Genomic DNA, 12,620 nt, shown 5'->3' with positions numbered 1-12,620 from the left:
TGTAAATTATTCTATTTTAATTAAAATTAATTAAATAAAGTAACAAGATGCTTACACTCTTTCCTTATGGAGCAACACCCAAGACTCCTCTTCAGTGGTGCACTGACTCTATTACCGGATATATCGAGCAATAAAAAAAAAAAAAAAAAAAAAAAAAAAAAAAAAAAAAAATTAAAAATAAAATTCAAGATATAAAATACTAATAACGCGACCGTGAATAATTTTCGGCGAACAATTGTAGTGATTCTACTTTCGCGATGAAAAAAGAAAAATCAGAGCCGCGATGCTCTAGAAAATATTTTATAAAACGCAGCAAACACTGACTCTACTATCGCGTGATTCCTAATTGTACAAACGCAACGCTATTCAGGGCCAGTTCACCCTTGAGAAAATCAAAACATTAAACGTATGTACGTGCAAACACTGGCTCTACCGACCGCCTTGCGCGCGGCCACAACAATTCCTGGAAGAAAAGATTAGTCAGGTTGGGGATGGGTGGAAATACACAAAACAAACATTTTTCTTATTCAGCGTTGGGTTAAGGAAATACTGTTATTATTTGTAAATGGAAATATCCTTGTTCATAAAATATTCTCAACGAACACGAATATTATTCAAATTGAATATTGATCCTAGATTATATCGCAATAATGAAATGTTTTAATTACTTGTTGATAATTATTTCAATGAATATTACAAGAATAGAAAATCATTGTTAAAGAACAAAAATAGATTGTTTAAAATAATTTATAATTGCAGAAGAGAAGCAATCATTTGCAGTAAAATACGAATTATTTCAATTTTGTTCTAATTTAAAACAAATGTATTAAAATACTAGACAAAACTATTTAATAAAATGAAAAATTAATTATTCTTTTTCTATGAATTGATTAAAAAACAAAAATATCTCTAATCTTTTCTTTCTTGGTACCTTGGTACCAATTAATTATTAAAAATGCGTACAATTAACAACGACTCAATGAAAAACAAGTAATAATAAACATTAATAATTGATTAGAATAAATTAAAACAATAAATTCTTATGAAATTATATTTCAAACCTATATGTCAGGTGTCATGGCGTCCTTTCAAAATCTGTGAAATATATCTGTAATAAAAAAGAAATACGAATTTATATAAATAAAATTTAATCAACAATAATAAAGTTATTATTAATAAACGATCGAATTATAATTGATACAAAATATTTTAATGTATACAATGTGTACCTATTACTTATGTGGAAGGATGCTCTCAACACGTCTTGTCACTTCGACGTTCGCGAGAGAAATGGCGAGACCTTCCTTCCCGACGAAGACCGGTCGGCACCGCTTCGGTATTATTCGGTAATGTTCGTTCCCAGCCGAACCGAAGCCGGTAGTAGACGAACAGATCTCATAATATTACGATGCTCAAGAAAGAACGTTATTAAATATCAAATAGTAAATTGTGTGAAACAATATTAAAAACGTTCACTATTGGTTAGGAAATTAACGATATAAAAGGGAAAGTAATTCAAATTCTGCTGTTCCAACCTCATTGTACAATCGCGGCAAGAGCACTAACTTTCAACTCTTGTATTTTTAAAGATAACCTCGAATTAATATCAAAAATCAGGAATCTAGACTTCTCTCCAGCTATTCTTTCTATTTTTTGTACTTTTAGCACCCGAAAGACAATTTAATTTAATGTTTGAAGATAATTTAATCTTACCTGTTGCAGACACGTGCAAGACAAACGAAGTTTCGAAGAGGAATGCTGTACTGCGTCACAAATCAAGGCACTCGCTCACACAGCGACGTGTCTGATTGGTCGAAATGAAAGGACGCCGAATGAAACAACCAATCACAGCCATTGGTAGAAGTTTCGAAACTATAGTGCTAATCGTAATGGAATTGTTCGTACAATAAATATCAGCGAAAAAATCGAATAATGTACTTATTTTAGCAACATCCGTCTTGTATTATATTTTATATTATCGTAGTAAGAAAAGTTTTTCACAAACATCTTCAAAATTAACGGAGACCGCCACATACTTCAAAAAGAAAGAGTTGTTCTAAATTACACCCCCCCCGCCACATATCGAAAAATTATTAAGATCGGAGTGGAAAGCAAACTTCTGAATAATTACCAATTTTTCATATCAGTTTCATAATATGTTGTACATACAATACAGGTCAGTAATCGTTTAAAAGAGGCACACCAGAAACTGGACGAATCAGAAAAAAAGTATAACCTTCTCGAAGAAAATTATTTAGAAGAAATAGAAAATGTATGCGAATTAATTTGGTAACGTATTTATATTTGAGAAGGTTACCAATCAACTCGGAATTTTTTTTCATATTCAATCAAAATGAAAACATTTTTATGGGAACATATTACAATTTAACTTGCTGATTTAGTAGAAAAAATGAGAAAAATACATGTATAATAATAAAATGTAGCCAATTTGCTCGTATCACATAATTAATAAATGTACCATAGAAATAATGATACACTTATTAATTATCCATCAAATAATAACGAATGCCCGGGTTTCATCACGAGTAGGTTGCCATCCACCCTACATTTATGGAAATTTTTATTTTTATTCAATAACATTAACAACATCTTCTTGGTGCATGGGAGAAAGAATATAAGCGAAATATAAACTATAGTTTATATACAATAGAATGTTATTTAGAATCAATAATCATATAATTTTAACATTTATAACTCTAATTTCTCTCGATTTTCTCGATGATTCTTCTTCCGTTTGGGATACTTGGTGCTATTAGATGATTTTTCGATTTCGTAATATTTTTCACTGTGTCTTTTATGATCCTGTCGTGTGGAGCTATGTTTATTTCTTCTATCGTGATCGCGTTCCCTCGAACTGGATCTTTTATATTTGCGTGACTTTTGCATTTTCCATGATTCACTTGAAATTCGTGAATACTTGTCTCGTTTATCCAAACTTCTATCATATGAGCTAGAGGATTTTTCAAAATGTTCATATTTTTGCTCATCGTAACGGAAAGTGGAGCTTTCGCGATAATTCTGTTGTGGATCTTCGAGCAAAAGATTGTGACGTTTTGATGGAATTTCAGATAATTGTAAAGGTAAATTTTGCGTTATATTACCAGTCATATTTCTATTGGAATTTCCAAGTTCGGTAACGGTGTCGAACTTGGTGCCACAACTAACTACTTGCGTTTCTGCCATATAATCTATGTACACTTCCATTTGTTGATTTATGACTTCTCTGAGAATTTCTGTATGAGACTTTTTATTTGTATGAACACCTTTGTGCTTGGCCCTGCGCCTCTTCAAGTTACGCTCTTGCATTAATAGTTCCAAAAAAGACAACTTCTTCTCATCCTTATCCTGGCCTTTTCTAGAAAATGAAAATATTTGATAAAATTTAATGCATCATACTTGTCAAAGTAATTAGTATCTCTACAGAAACTTACGGTTTATGAGTATCTGTAATATCATGACCGATATCTATTTTCATGGTGTGCGAAACAACATACTCGTATAAAGCTTTCCTTTCGTCACAAGTAAAATCTGTGAAGATTCTATCCGATGTTTGTGGAATTAATCGCTCACTCCGACCTATTATCAGTGTTAAGAATGCATGGTTTGAAAGAAACTGTATGTTTCAGATAAAAATGAAATAAGGAAACATAAAGCAAGCATTTGATATTTAAGAAAAGATATGAAAAAGGATATATAGCACTTTTGCCAAGTAGGACATTGATAACTTTCTGTAAAAAATTGAGTAATTTAAAACATGTAAAAGTATAGTTTAAAGACTGGTTTCATCGCACTAACCAATTTTCATGGTAGAATCTTTCTTGCTTGCTTCCTGCAAAATAGTGTTTTGTAACGACGAATCTGTAATGGAAAAGATTCATTAAAAAACTAAATGTTAATTAAGATTAAAATGCTGATTAAGAGGTACAGTTATTAATTGAATTGAATGCATACCTAACTTTATCGAAGAAGGTGAATTTGAGGACAAACTTGATTCGGACAGTGGTATGTTGTATTCATTGTAACCCTCTTTTCTCCATTGACACAACTCTAGATGTCGATCTAACGTCTTTCTGCTAATACGATGAGATGAATCGTAAGGACAAACCAGACTATTACCAGTCTAAAGAAAGAAAAGAGAAATTGATTTTATTTGCTCATTGGTACGTAATATCTATATGCATACTTACATCAGCTTTTATACTTTTTATCGACCATTCCAACGTAGAAACAATGTTTACAATTTCTTGATGAATTTTCTCTGTAAAGCCCTTTAAATTTTGATATTCTACTTCGCGTCGACTAATCGTATAATTTAACATTTTTATTTATTAATTATTATTTAAAATGAATAAGTAAATGCAAATGAAACGTGAAATGAGAACGAATTGAGCCCATTGAGCCAACTTTCAATAGTGATCAGTGATACCAGTCAGTGGATACCAGCAGATACCAGAACCATTGACTACAGATCGAACAAGACTAGAGACTAGAGTAGACAAGAGAGTTTTGAATTTGTGCCTTGCGAACGAACGCCATCTGCTCTATCCTAGTATAAAAATGTGAAATACTTTGCAGTGCAATAGTCTAACAAATAGTTGATGATAAATAGCAAATTGCTTCGATAACAACGACTATACCCCACCATTGTTAGTCATCGCGATAAATGAAATGTATAAAATTTAGTTTAAAACTGATTTTGAATGTAACAATATTATATGTATAATACTTATTATATTATACATATAGTACATATGTATATATTCATAAATACCAGCCATTTTCTAATTACATACCAATTAAAGTTATCCAATAATTCTTTATTATTATTATCATTATTATTATTGATTTAATTATAACACGAATATCTTATTTATAAGATTTCATTTTGATATTGTATATCATATTTATTAATTTATTAATTACCCGAATTATTTTAATAGAAATTCTAGAGAGAATAATTCTATTTTGGAAGTTTACAGTATATTTGCTAAACAATCGCAATGCTATAAAATCGCAAAGCTGTTCCTGGTGTGCTTGCCTTTATAAAAAATTGATGAAAAACTGTGTCACAACTTTGTGAAATTTAAATCTATTACACTTATTTAGTATTGAATTCCAAGGGTTGCTTGTTTTCTCTATACATATAGAAAAGATTGAAAAACTCCGTACATTTCCACCTTTCATATATGTACTTATGTACCTATATACGGTATAATTTAACCCCATGTAGTTTAACCCTTAACGAAACATATACAAGGTTATCAACGTAAAATAATTACATATGTAGAATAAAGAACACCAGAGTAGAAAACAACGGGCCAATTTAATTTATTGGTAGCGGTAGCCGGCCCAGTCCCGCATTTAGGGAGGGAATAAGGCTCACCTTGGTCCCTACCTTGTTACATGAGAATATCCACGCATAACAGGTTGCTTGTCAACAAGCAATGTGAGAGTGTGATCTGAGATTTGAGTGTAGTAAGAGGATGTTCGCGATCAAGGTAAATGGCAGTAGCGGTAATTCGTAGAAGTAAGCGTAGCAGTAGGGGCCCAACATGTGAGTGGCTGTTATACGGTCAGTCAGTCGGTCATCGTCTTTCGTTCTAGATTCTATGAAGATTCTCGAGAATCACCTAAGTATTTAAGTACTACTTGCTTCGGTGATGATCGAAGATGATCGTTAGATACTTTTCGATCGTTTCGCTACAACTGGCCATCCTGGTCAGCCTCACGTTCGCGTCAGAAGTGCGGTGGAGTGTATTGTCGAGTGACACTATGATCATTATGATCATCTTTCCGTTGAACACGCATCAATGGTCCTTGCTGGGTTTGAATCTTTGGCCGAGCCAAACCATTGAGGAGGAACCTTCGAATGGATTCGATTTGAACAGTAATCCAATCTCGAGGGGTAAGTTTACCGCTTCGATGATAATTTCAGTTACTTTTTAGAGATTGTGTTTGCTACGGTACTTGTTTGTTTCTACTACGGTGATGGTGTTTCTGGCTGAGTTACAATACTGATAAATTTTCTTTGTGAAGAAGAAAATGTAGACGGTTCGTTGTGCACATCGTGGTAAAATTTTGATTTCATTTAAAAATTCGAAAAAATTCATATCTACACCTAATACCATATTTCACGGTTATCTTTCAATTCCTATTTGCATCTCTTGCAGTTTTGAATTTTTTTCCAACCCCGGTGCAAGAAGAGTGTCTATCACAGGACAAACGACGACGGGGTATATGCATGAACACGTATGAGTGTCGCATTCAACAAGGGAAATCCAATGGACGGTGTGCGCTTGGTTTTGGCGTGTGTTGCATATGTAAGTAAGTATGTAGTTACATACTGTTACTCCCAATACACACAATGTGTAAGCGTTCCATAAATTACGCGGGGAAATTTTTCAACTGGACAATAAACGAATTAGTGCGTATGCGTGGTTGAAATTTTCAGAGGATAATGTTCGTTGTTCATCGTTATTATTTTCAGTACGTTAATATGCTATAACTGATCTTTATTATAACTGATCTTTATTATACCTAAATTTTATAATGAAACATGTTATATGCGTATAATATGTTGGAATAGAGTTCAAGAGATCTTTCTTACAATAGTCTTTATGAAAATTAAATAAAACTTCCACTTATCTACATACACTAAGCTGTTTCCACCCACATCGTGTTCTGTCAATCGTAAATTGCTCAGTCTTCTGTATGAAAGCAGTTATACGTTGCATTCTCATTTCGCGTGAACATTTCATGGATATCGTGTCTGAAAGTTTACCACGCGATGTACTCTACCATTAATATCGGTAGATTGAACTTGCTCCAAGATTTTACTATTTTCGTACGCCAAACTTCAGTCACAATATTATGTGCATAGTAGAGTGGGTAATGAAATTATTAGAGAAATCTACATATGTACATATGTACACTGATGAGTTTTAAACAAACTTTTTATTATTTTTGTATTAAACACAGGATATTTGCAAAATGGATGATACTGTAGGCGACATCCAATTTTTCAGAAATCAAAACTCCATTGTAAAAAGTTAACGGATTTGAATTCAGCCCGCAAAAATCAAATGTACGAGTACGCTACAGAAAAAAATAACGAGTTGAACGTTTAAATTTGAAAATTCGTTTGGCGAGTAGTGGTTTTAGTTAACGGTAACATCAAGAGTGGCCGCGCGTTTAAAGGAACTCGCGCGATCTCGAGGAACGCGTTCCCGATGAAAAAGAAACGAGGAAAAGAGCACGAAAGAAACAGGAGAAACAGAAAAGGAACGGTTGATAAAGGCTCGCGTGTTGAGGGAGAGTGTATGTACGGCACAAGTTACATATACAGTTATTTAATTGCCTACCATCTTGTTCCTGTGTCCCAGATAAAAGATCGCCTCCACGTTTCGTCGACCTTTCCACCAATTTCTTTTTTCGGGATCGCCTTTGAAGGCCACGCTAAAGTGTTCATTAAATTTTACCTTCCTTTTCTTTTTTTATTTTTATTGAAAGATTTCAAGCTATCAAGAAGAGACTCTCGTTGAAAATATTTGTTTGTTTCTCATTGTCAGATGGAAAAATCATAGGAAACTTAAAAATATGTACATATATAGAATTTATTTTTTTATTTTATTCTTCTCTCAAGATTGTAAAGAGGAAAATTATCCTCTACTCTATTAAATTTTTGAAAGTTTTCAAAAATAATCACTGTAAAGTCTACATAATGTATTGATTAAGAGACTCTCCATTCTGTATAGAGAAGAAAAGGCTGTAGGTGAAGGAATGAAAAGTAAAAAAGAAATGAAATAAAAAGATGGAAATAACTAAAATGTCAGGTCTTAAAGAGTTAACAAGATTATTAATGGTCGCGTCGTTCTCCGCAGAGACACCGCCTGCTGAATTTTTAATCGTGTCCACCGACTTGTGTTTTCCGAGAGAAATAAGAAGAAAAATCTTTGCGTGGAAATCTTTGCGAGTTAACCGTTTCCTCGAGGTTGTAGCTATAACAGAATAGAACCCCTGTGGCTCTAAAACGGCCGTTGAATGGCTGAATAAGAACTCATTGTTATCGAAATTCGAGCCTGCTTACGAGGCTGCGTCGCACTGCCGGAGAATTAATAATCCTCCGTAAAATAACTTGAATGAAATTTGTTCCAATTAAATTACGTACTACTACGGTTTTACAACAAAAGTATAAAATTATTGCTATCATCGCGTACGATTCAATCCGGGCGGGCGCCTTGAACTTTTCGCGTTTTCGGCTGGTTTCTTAGCATTAGTCACTGTCCTGTTTTGCTCGTAAACATGTTCTATCGCGTCATAATTCATCGTGTACCGTTGTCGCCAGTTTCCTTGTTGCAGGAGTATAGTAACTTCTTTTCCCGTTATCATCGATAGGATAACGTATTGGTAAACATATTGGTGTATCGTTGTAATATAATAAAAATGACGCGAATGGAAGATGCTTCGAACCTGAATGGACAATTTTTAAGAGGCTCTTATGTATCCACGATTCGAAAACACGTAATCTCATTGTCAGTTATTTATGGCTTTATATTATAGGAAAAGTTCTCATTGTCAGGATAAAGTTACGAGTATACATATTATAGTAGACTATCGTTATGATGTCACCAACGAGACTGTAGGTGCTATTGTTTCTCGTTTTCCGTTAATTATTTGGCGATTCGCGTCTGTCGCAGTAGGGACGCAATTCGGAAACAATAGAGGAAGAATAATCGGTATCAGTGAATTGAATCGGATAACGGAATGCGACTACACGTACGCACTGATAATGAAATTCGTTCTTTACCAGCCGCACAACGCATTCAATTCGGATCAATAGAATATTTTCACCGATGCGATCGAATAAACATTATCCACCGTGTATGTACATACGCGTGTATGTACATACAAGGTCCACAAGGAAGCAACGATTGAAAGGTGGGTGTTCACACTCGTCTGGGTTTTCTCTGACTTTGTTTAGGGATGATCTTTCTACAGGTGTACAATAGAACACTATTATTCGCGAATTCTTAAGTTCTTAAGTTTTATTTGTTAGTTACGCCAATGCGTTCTACCTAGCAGTTCCACCTTGTGTATATCCAATGGTATTTATTCTACTTTTTATTTGAATATCAATTTTTAAAAAATTTTCTCATTAAGTCACGGCAACCTGCGATCAGGAGGTACAAAATAATCTGACCTACGTGACCAGCCCGGGTTTCCCCAACCTCATTGACTGGCCCATGAACTGTTCAGTGGTCGTACGGAAGATCGATAGGCAGGTCAGCCAACTCAGGATCGATTTCGTCCACTTCAACATAGTAAGCCATGCAGTTCTATCATTCTTCGCTCCACTAACGGCATATTAACCCCGGAATACTACGCATTCGTAATTTCAACGACACGATTTTCCATTCTCTCTTTAAAGCAAAGCAAAGCGAAGCGAACACGTCCACCCTGTGTAGAAATGTTGACCCTTAATTGGCAACGCAAGCAAGGGTTCGGTAACCCGTATTCTAACAGGGTCCACCCCGTTGACATTTACATCAGCCGCCCGAGGGACACGGTTGTAAAATTTATTTACGCCACAGCATAGAATTACCACCCCCTTAAATTAACCAAAATACTTTCGGCGGTTGAAGCATGAATTTTTTAAGCTTTGTTTTAGCTTGCTGAGTGGTTTTTATCATGATCTTGAATTTGTCGGTACCACTTGCACTTGCATTTGTCTTTTAGAACGATTACATGATAATTTGTTAGTTGATTTTATTTAGATCATTTATTAGAAAGCATACGTATTTGGAGGAAATGATTACATACAGTTGATGTACTGTAATGAAATTTTGCTTTATTAAACACTTTTAAACGCTAAACAAAGAATATTAAAATGTATTATATTAAATTTTTATAAAGACACGAATAAACTTACATATTACTCAATCTAACAAATATTATCACGTTCAAATCATTATGTATGTACGAGACTTGTTCATGAAAGTTTGAGAGCGAAGTAATGTTTTGCTTGATCGAATTTCTTATCTCAATAATTCACAGGGTCAGAGAGATAAAGCTGGCAGATATTAAAGGTACATTATATAGTATAACCCCTCTGACCCAACGCTTTCTACATACAACCTACAGAAATTCGGGTCCAAGGCTGAATCTGTCATTAACGTTCGATAATTCCCCGTTCTTTAAATAAAATTTAAAAGTGTAAACTGTTAGAGAAATCCACCGTGCTCGATACTGTACATATGTACGTATGTACATATTATTGGTCGGCTGATAAAAATCGGCCGCGTTTATTGCACGGCTTGTTCATTCAAGTGGCTTATCGATCGTTGTAGGGTCAACCCAACCCCAGAACGGGTGTATGTGACGAAGATATCATGGAAATCAGAAATGGTAAGAGCGTGTTTCAACTGTGCGGCTGGAACAGCGGTCAGCATTGTAAGTATCAGTTCCTTTGTGTACCGTGTTACAAGTTTTAATCTACGCTACAGTTTTTTGCTTTCATCTTAGTTAAAATTAATCTTTTATGGATTTATGCAGGGTGTATTTAACACGAAAGTACTTTGCAAATGTTATAAATAATTTTGTAATTATATTAAATTCTTTGAAGGTATTATGCAAAGCTACATAGTCACAAAGTCACCTTTACATACATATGTACCTATTTATTTAATTCATTGATATTAGAATCAAATAAATTAATAACTTACACGTTTAATCCTCCCTAGTCTAGTCCCAAAGAATTTTCAAACGAGCGAGTTTTAAGAATCACAAACTTAATCCTCGCAATAAACCTGCTCGAGAACTTTGCTCCGTACGATTAAAGCCTGCTCGATATAGCATTTCCATGAAACAGCTCGAAACAATCAATCTGCCTTGTTAAAACTGTAACTCTCGAAAAGAGAGGTAGGGAACATTGGAAGACGATACTTTCCAACAAGTTTCTCAATTCCGACGATATAGAAAAACAACTAGGTTTTGTTACGGAACCAATCGATCTTTCGCGTTTCAAGCCTCTTTGGAGCCAAGTCATCCGTTCTCCAATGCTTCGTTTTCTTTTTTTTCTTTTTCTTCCAGTATACATAGACGTGGATGAGAACAACCAGTCCTTAACGTTAGACTTCCAGTTACCCAGGAGGATCCAACCACGAATGTGGGAGATAAGGATCGTCCAGTTGGCGTTCGAGCAACGTGCACCCACAGGATGCCTGCAGTACTTCCAGTCCCCTAATGGCACCTTAAAGACCCTTAATTTTTTGCTCAATGGCAGATTTTTGGCCAATCAGGATTATTTGATGTGTATTCGCCAAGAAAGAGGAATGTGTGGAATAGCTTATATGCCTTGTTCCTCAGATTCATTTCGAATTGGACCCCCCAGGATGCAAAATATGATAAATAACACTAATGTTAATGCATCGTCTATTGAGGGGAATTCGAACATGATGAATTCGACTATGCAAAATGGTATCAATATGATATCCATGAATAATACGGATTCGGATATCGAAGGGTCAGGGACAAATCCTATGGACGATGATGGTATTTCCGGAAATGCGACCAGCATAGGACAGGAAAGTGGTTCCAGTAGTGGAATCATGGGTGAAGAACGGTGCAGGAACAGGGTGCTCATTCCTTGCGATTTTGAGGAGTTTATCACGGTATTTTATTTGTTTTATTTCAATGAATGGGAGAGAATGAATTGTACAATCAGTCCTAAAGTTAAAAGGATTAATTCAAAATAATTAATTATCAGTTCTAACAAACAATCTATCAGGATGAAATTCATATGTTGCTCCATTACTGATTTAAATTAGGTCAATCCATAGCACAAGCTACTGTTAATTTAATACAGGCAAAGGGTTAATAACAGCTTTCACCTGTTTCCTGTTGCAGCCTGGAAACAACGAAGCTGGGATTTGTAATCTTGAACACTGTGGTAATTCTCTGTGTGATCGAAACGAGCTGGACGAAGAAGGTAATTGTCGAGTAGAGACTTGGGCAACGCCCTTTCGCATAAGGGTGGCTTTTGGTCCTGGACAGTACACAGGAACTACACTCGAGGACAATATTGGCATGTGCCTCCTATACGAACAGCTACCCTGTGTCGCTTGAACAACCTTATAGTGATAAATGATTGCAGATGATGTGGGGGGAGGGGGGGGGGCGGGGGTGAAACTTGAAGAGTACGAAGTTTTAACGGGTTACCCAAAGTTTGATTTTCTAAACGAGGGTCTTTCGATAAATAACATCTTGTTTTATGTAATTTTGCACTATTTTTTATTAGATTAATTTATCTCTTTTTAACAAATTAAACAAGTTCCATTCTTTGGTACTCAATATTATTAAAATTTCACAACTCTATCCTGTTTGTAAAATTTCTTTTAATAACAAAAGGAAAGAAAATATTATTACTGCGACGAACAAAATAACAAATAATTTTTCTCTGTTTATATATATTAATTAATGTTCGTTACCTCTGAAAATCAAACGTACAAAGTTATTAAAGTCAAATTACCTTTATGTGTAAAAGATTCAGGATATTTCCAAATGGAATATCTGGTCTAATTACAGAAGCAAATAGTTTGTAG

The 12,620-nt window shown here is 34.7% G+C and overlaps 2 protein-coding genes and 1 long non-coding RNA gene across 4 annotated transcripts in view; 1 reads left to right on the top strand and 2 right to left on the bottom strand.

Annotated features, from left to right (window-relative positions):
• The window catches only part of LOC143305268 (uncharacterized), a 1,163-nt gene extending 681 nt beyond the window's left edge, over window positions 1-482 (bottom strand). The window contains exon 1 of the long non-coding RNA XR_013062134.1: window positions 56-482. This is a non-coding gene — a long non-coding RNA (uncharacterized LOC143305268). The remainder of the gene's footprint in view (window positions 1-55) is intronic.
• LOC117603502 (uncharacterized) overlaps window positions 1-12,620 on the top strand; it is a 21,834-nt gene extending 9,214 nt beyond the window's left edge. Inside the window, exons 1-6 of one of the 2 annotated variants that reach the window (XM_034322714.2) lie at window positions 5,050-5,926; window positions 6,192-6,341; window positions 9,181-9,341; window positions 10,368-10,470; window positions 11,110-11,690; window positions 11,926-12,620. In XM_034322714.2, coding sequence (XP_034178605.2) covers window positions 5,692-5,926; window positions 6,192-6,341; window positions 9,181-9,341; window positions 10,368-10,470; window positions 11,110-11,690; window positions 11,926-12,144 — 1,449 coding nt within the window. In that variant the 5' untranslated portion in view covers window positions 5,050-5,691 and the 3' untranslated portion in view covers window positions 12,145-12,620. Of the gene's footprint in view, window positions 1-5,049; window positions 5,927-6,191; window positions 6,342-9,180; window positions 9,342-10,367; window positions 10,471-11,109; window positions 11,691-11,925 lie in introns of those variants that run through there. The other variant, XM_034322718.2, reaches the window with a different exon arrangement.
• Window positions 2,653-4,407, bottom strand: LOC117603503 (U11/U12 small nuclear ribonucleoprotein 48 kDa protein). The gene is made up of 5 exons (XM_034322720.2): window positions 4,209-4,407; window positions 3,973-4,141; window positions 3,817-3,879; window positions 3,453-3,597; window positions 2,653-3,376 (listed from the first exon to the last, which is right to left on the bottom strand). Exons 1-5 carry the CDS (start codon window positions 4,338-4,340, stop codon window positions 2,710-2,712), a joined length of 1,176 nt encoding a protein of 391 aa, XP_034178611.2. The 5' UTR covers window positions 4,341-4,407; the 3' UTR covers window positions 2,653-2,709.

This window comes from Osmia lignaria, chromosome 4 (genome assembly GCF_051020975.1).
Source record: "Osmia lignaria lignaria isolate PbOS001 chromosome 4, iyOsmLign1, whole genome shotgun sequence".
NCBI classification, from domain to species: domain Eukaryota; kingdom Metazoa; phylum Arthropoda; class Insecta; order Hymenoptera; family Megachilidae; genus Osmia; species Osmia lignaria.
The sequence above is the reverse complement of the archived record's forward strand: the minus strand, read 5'-3'. Positions and strand labels throughout refer to the sequence as shown.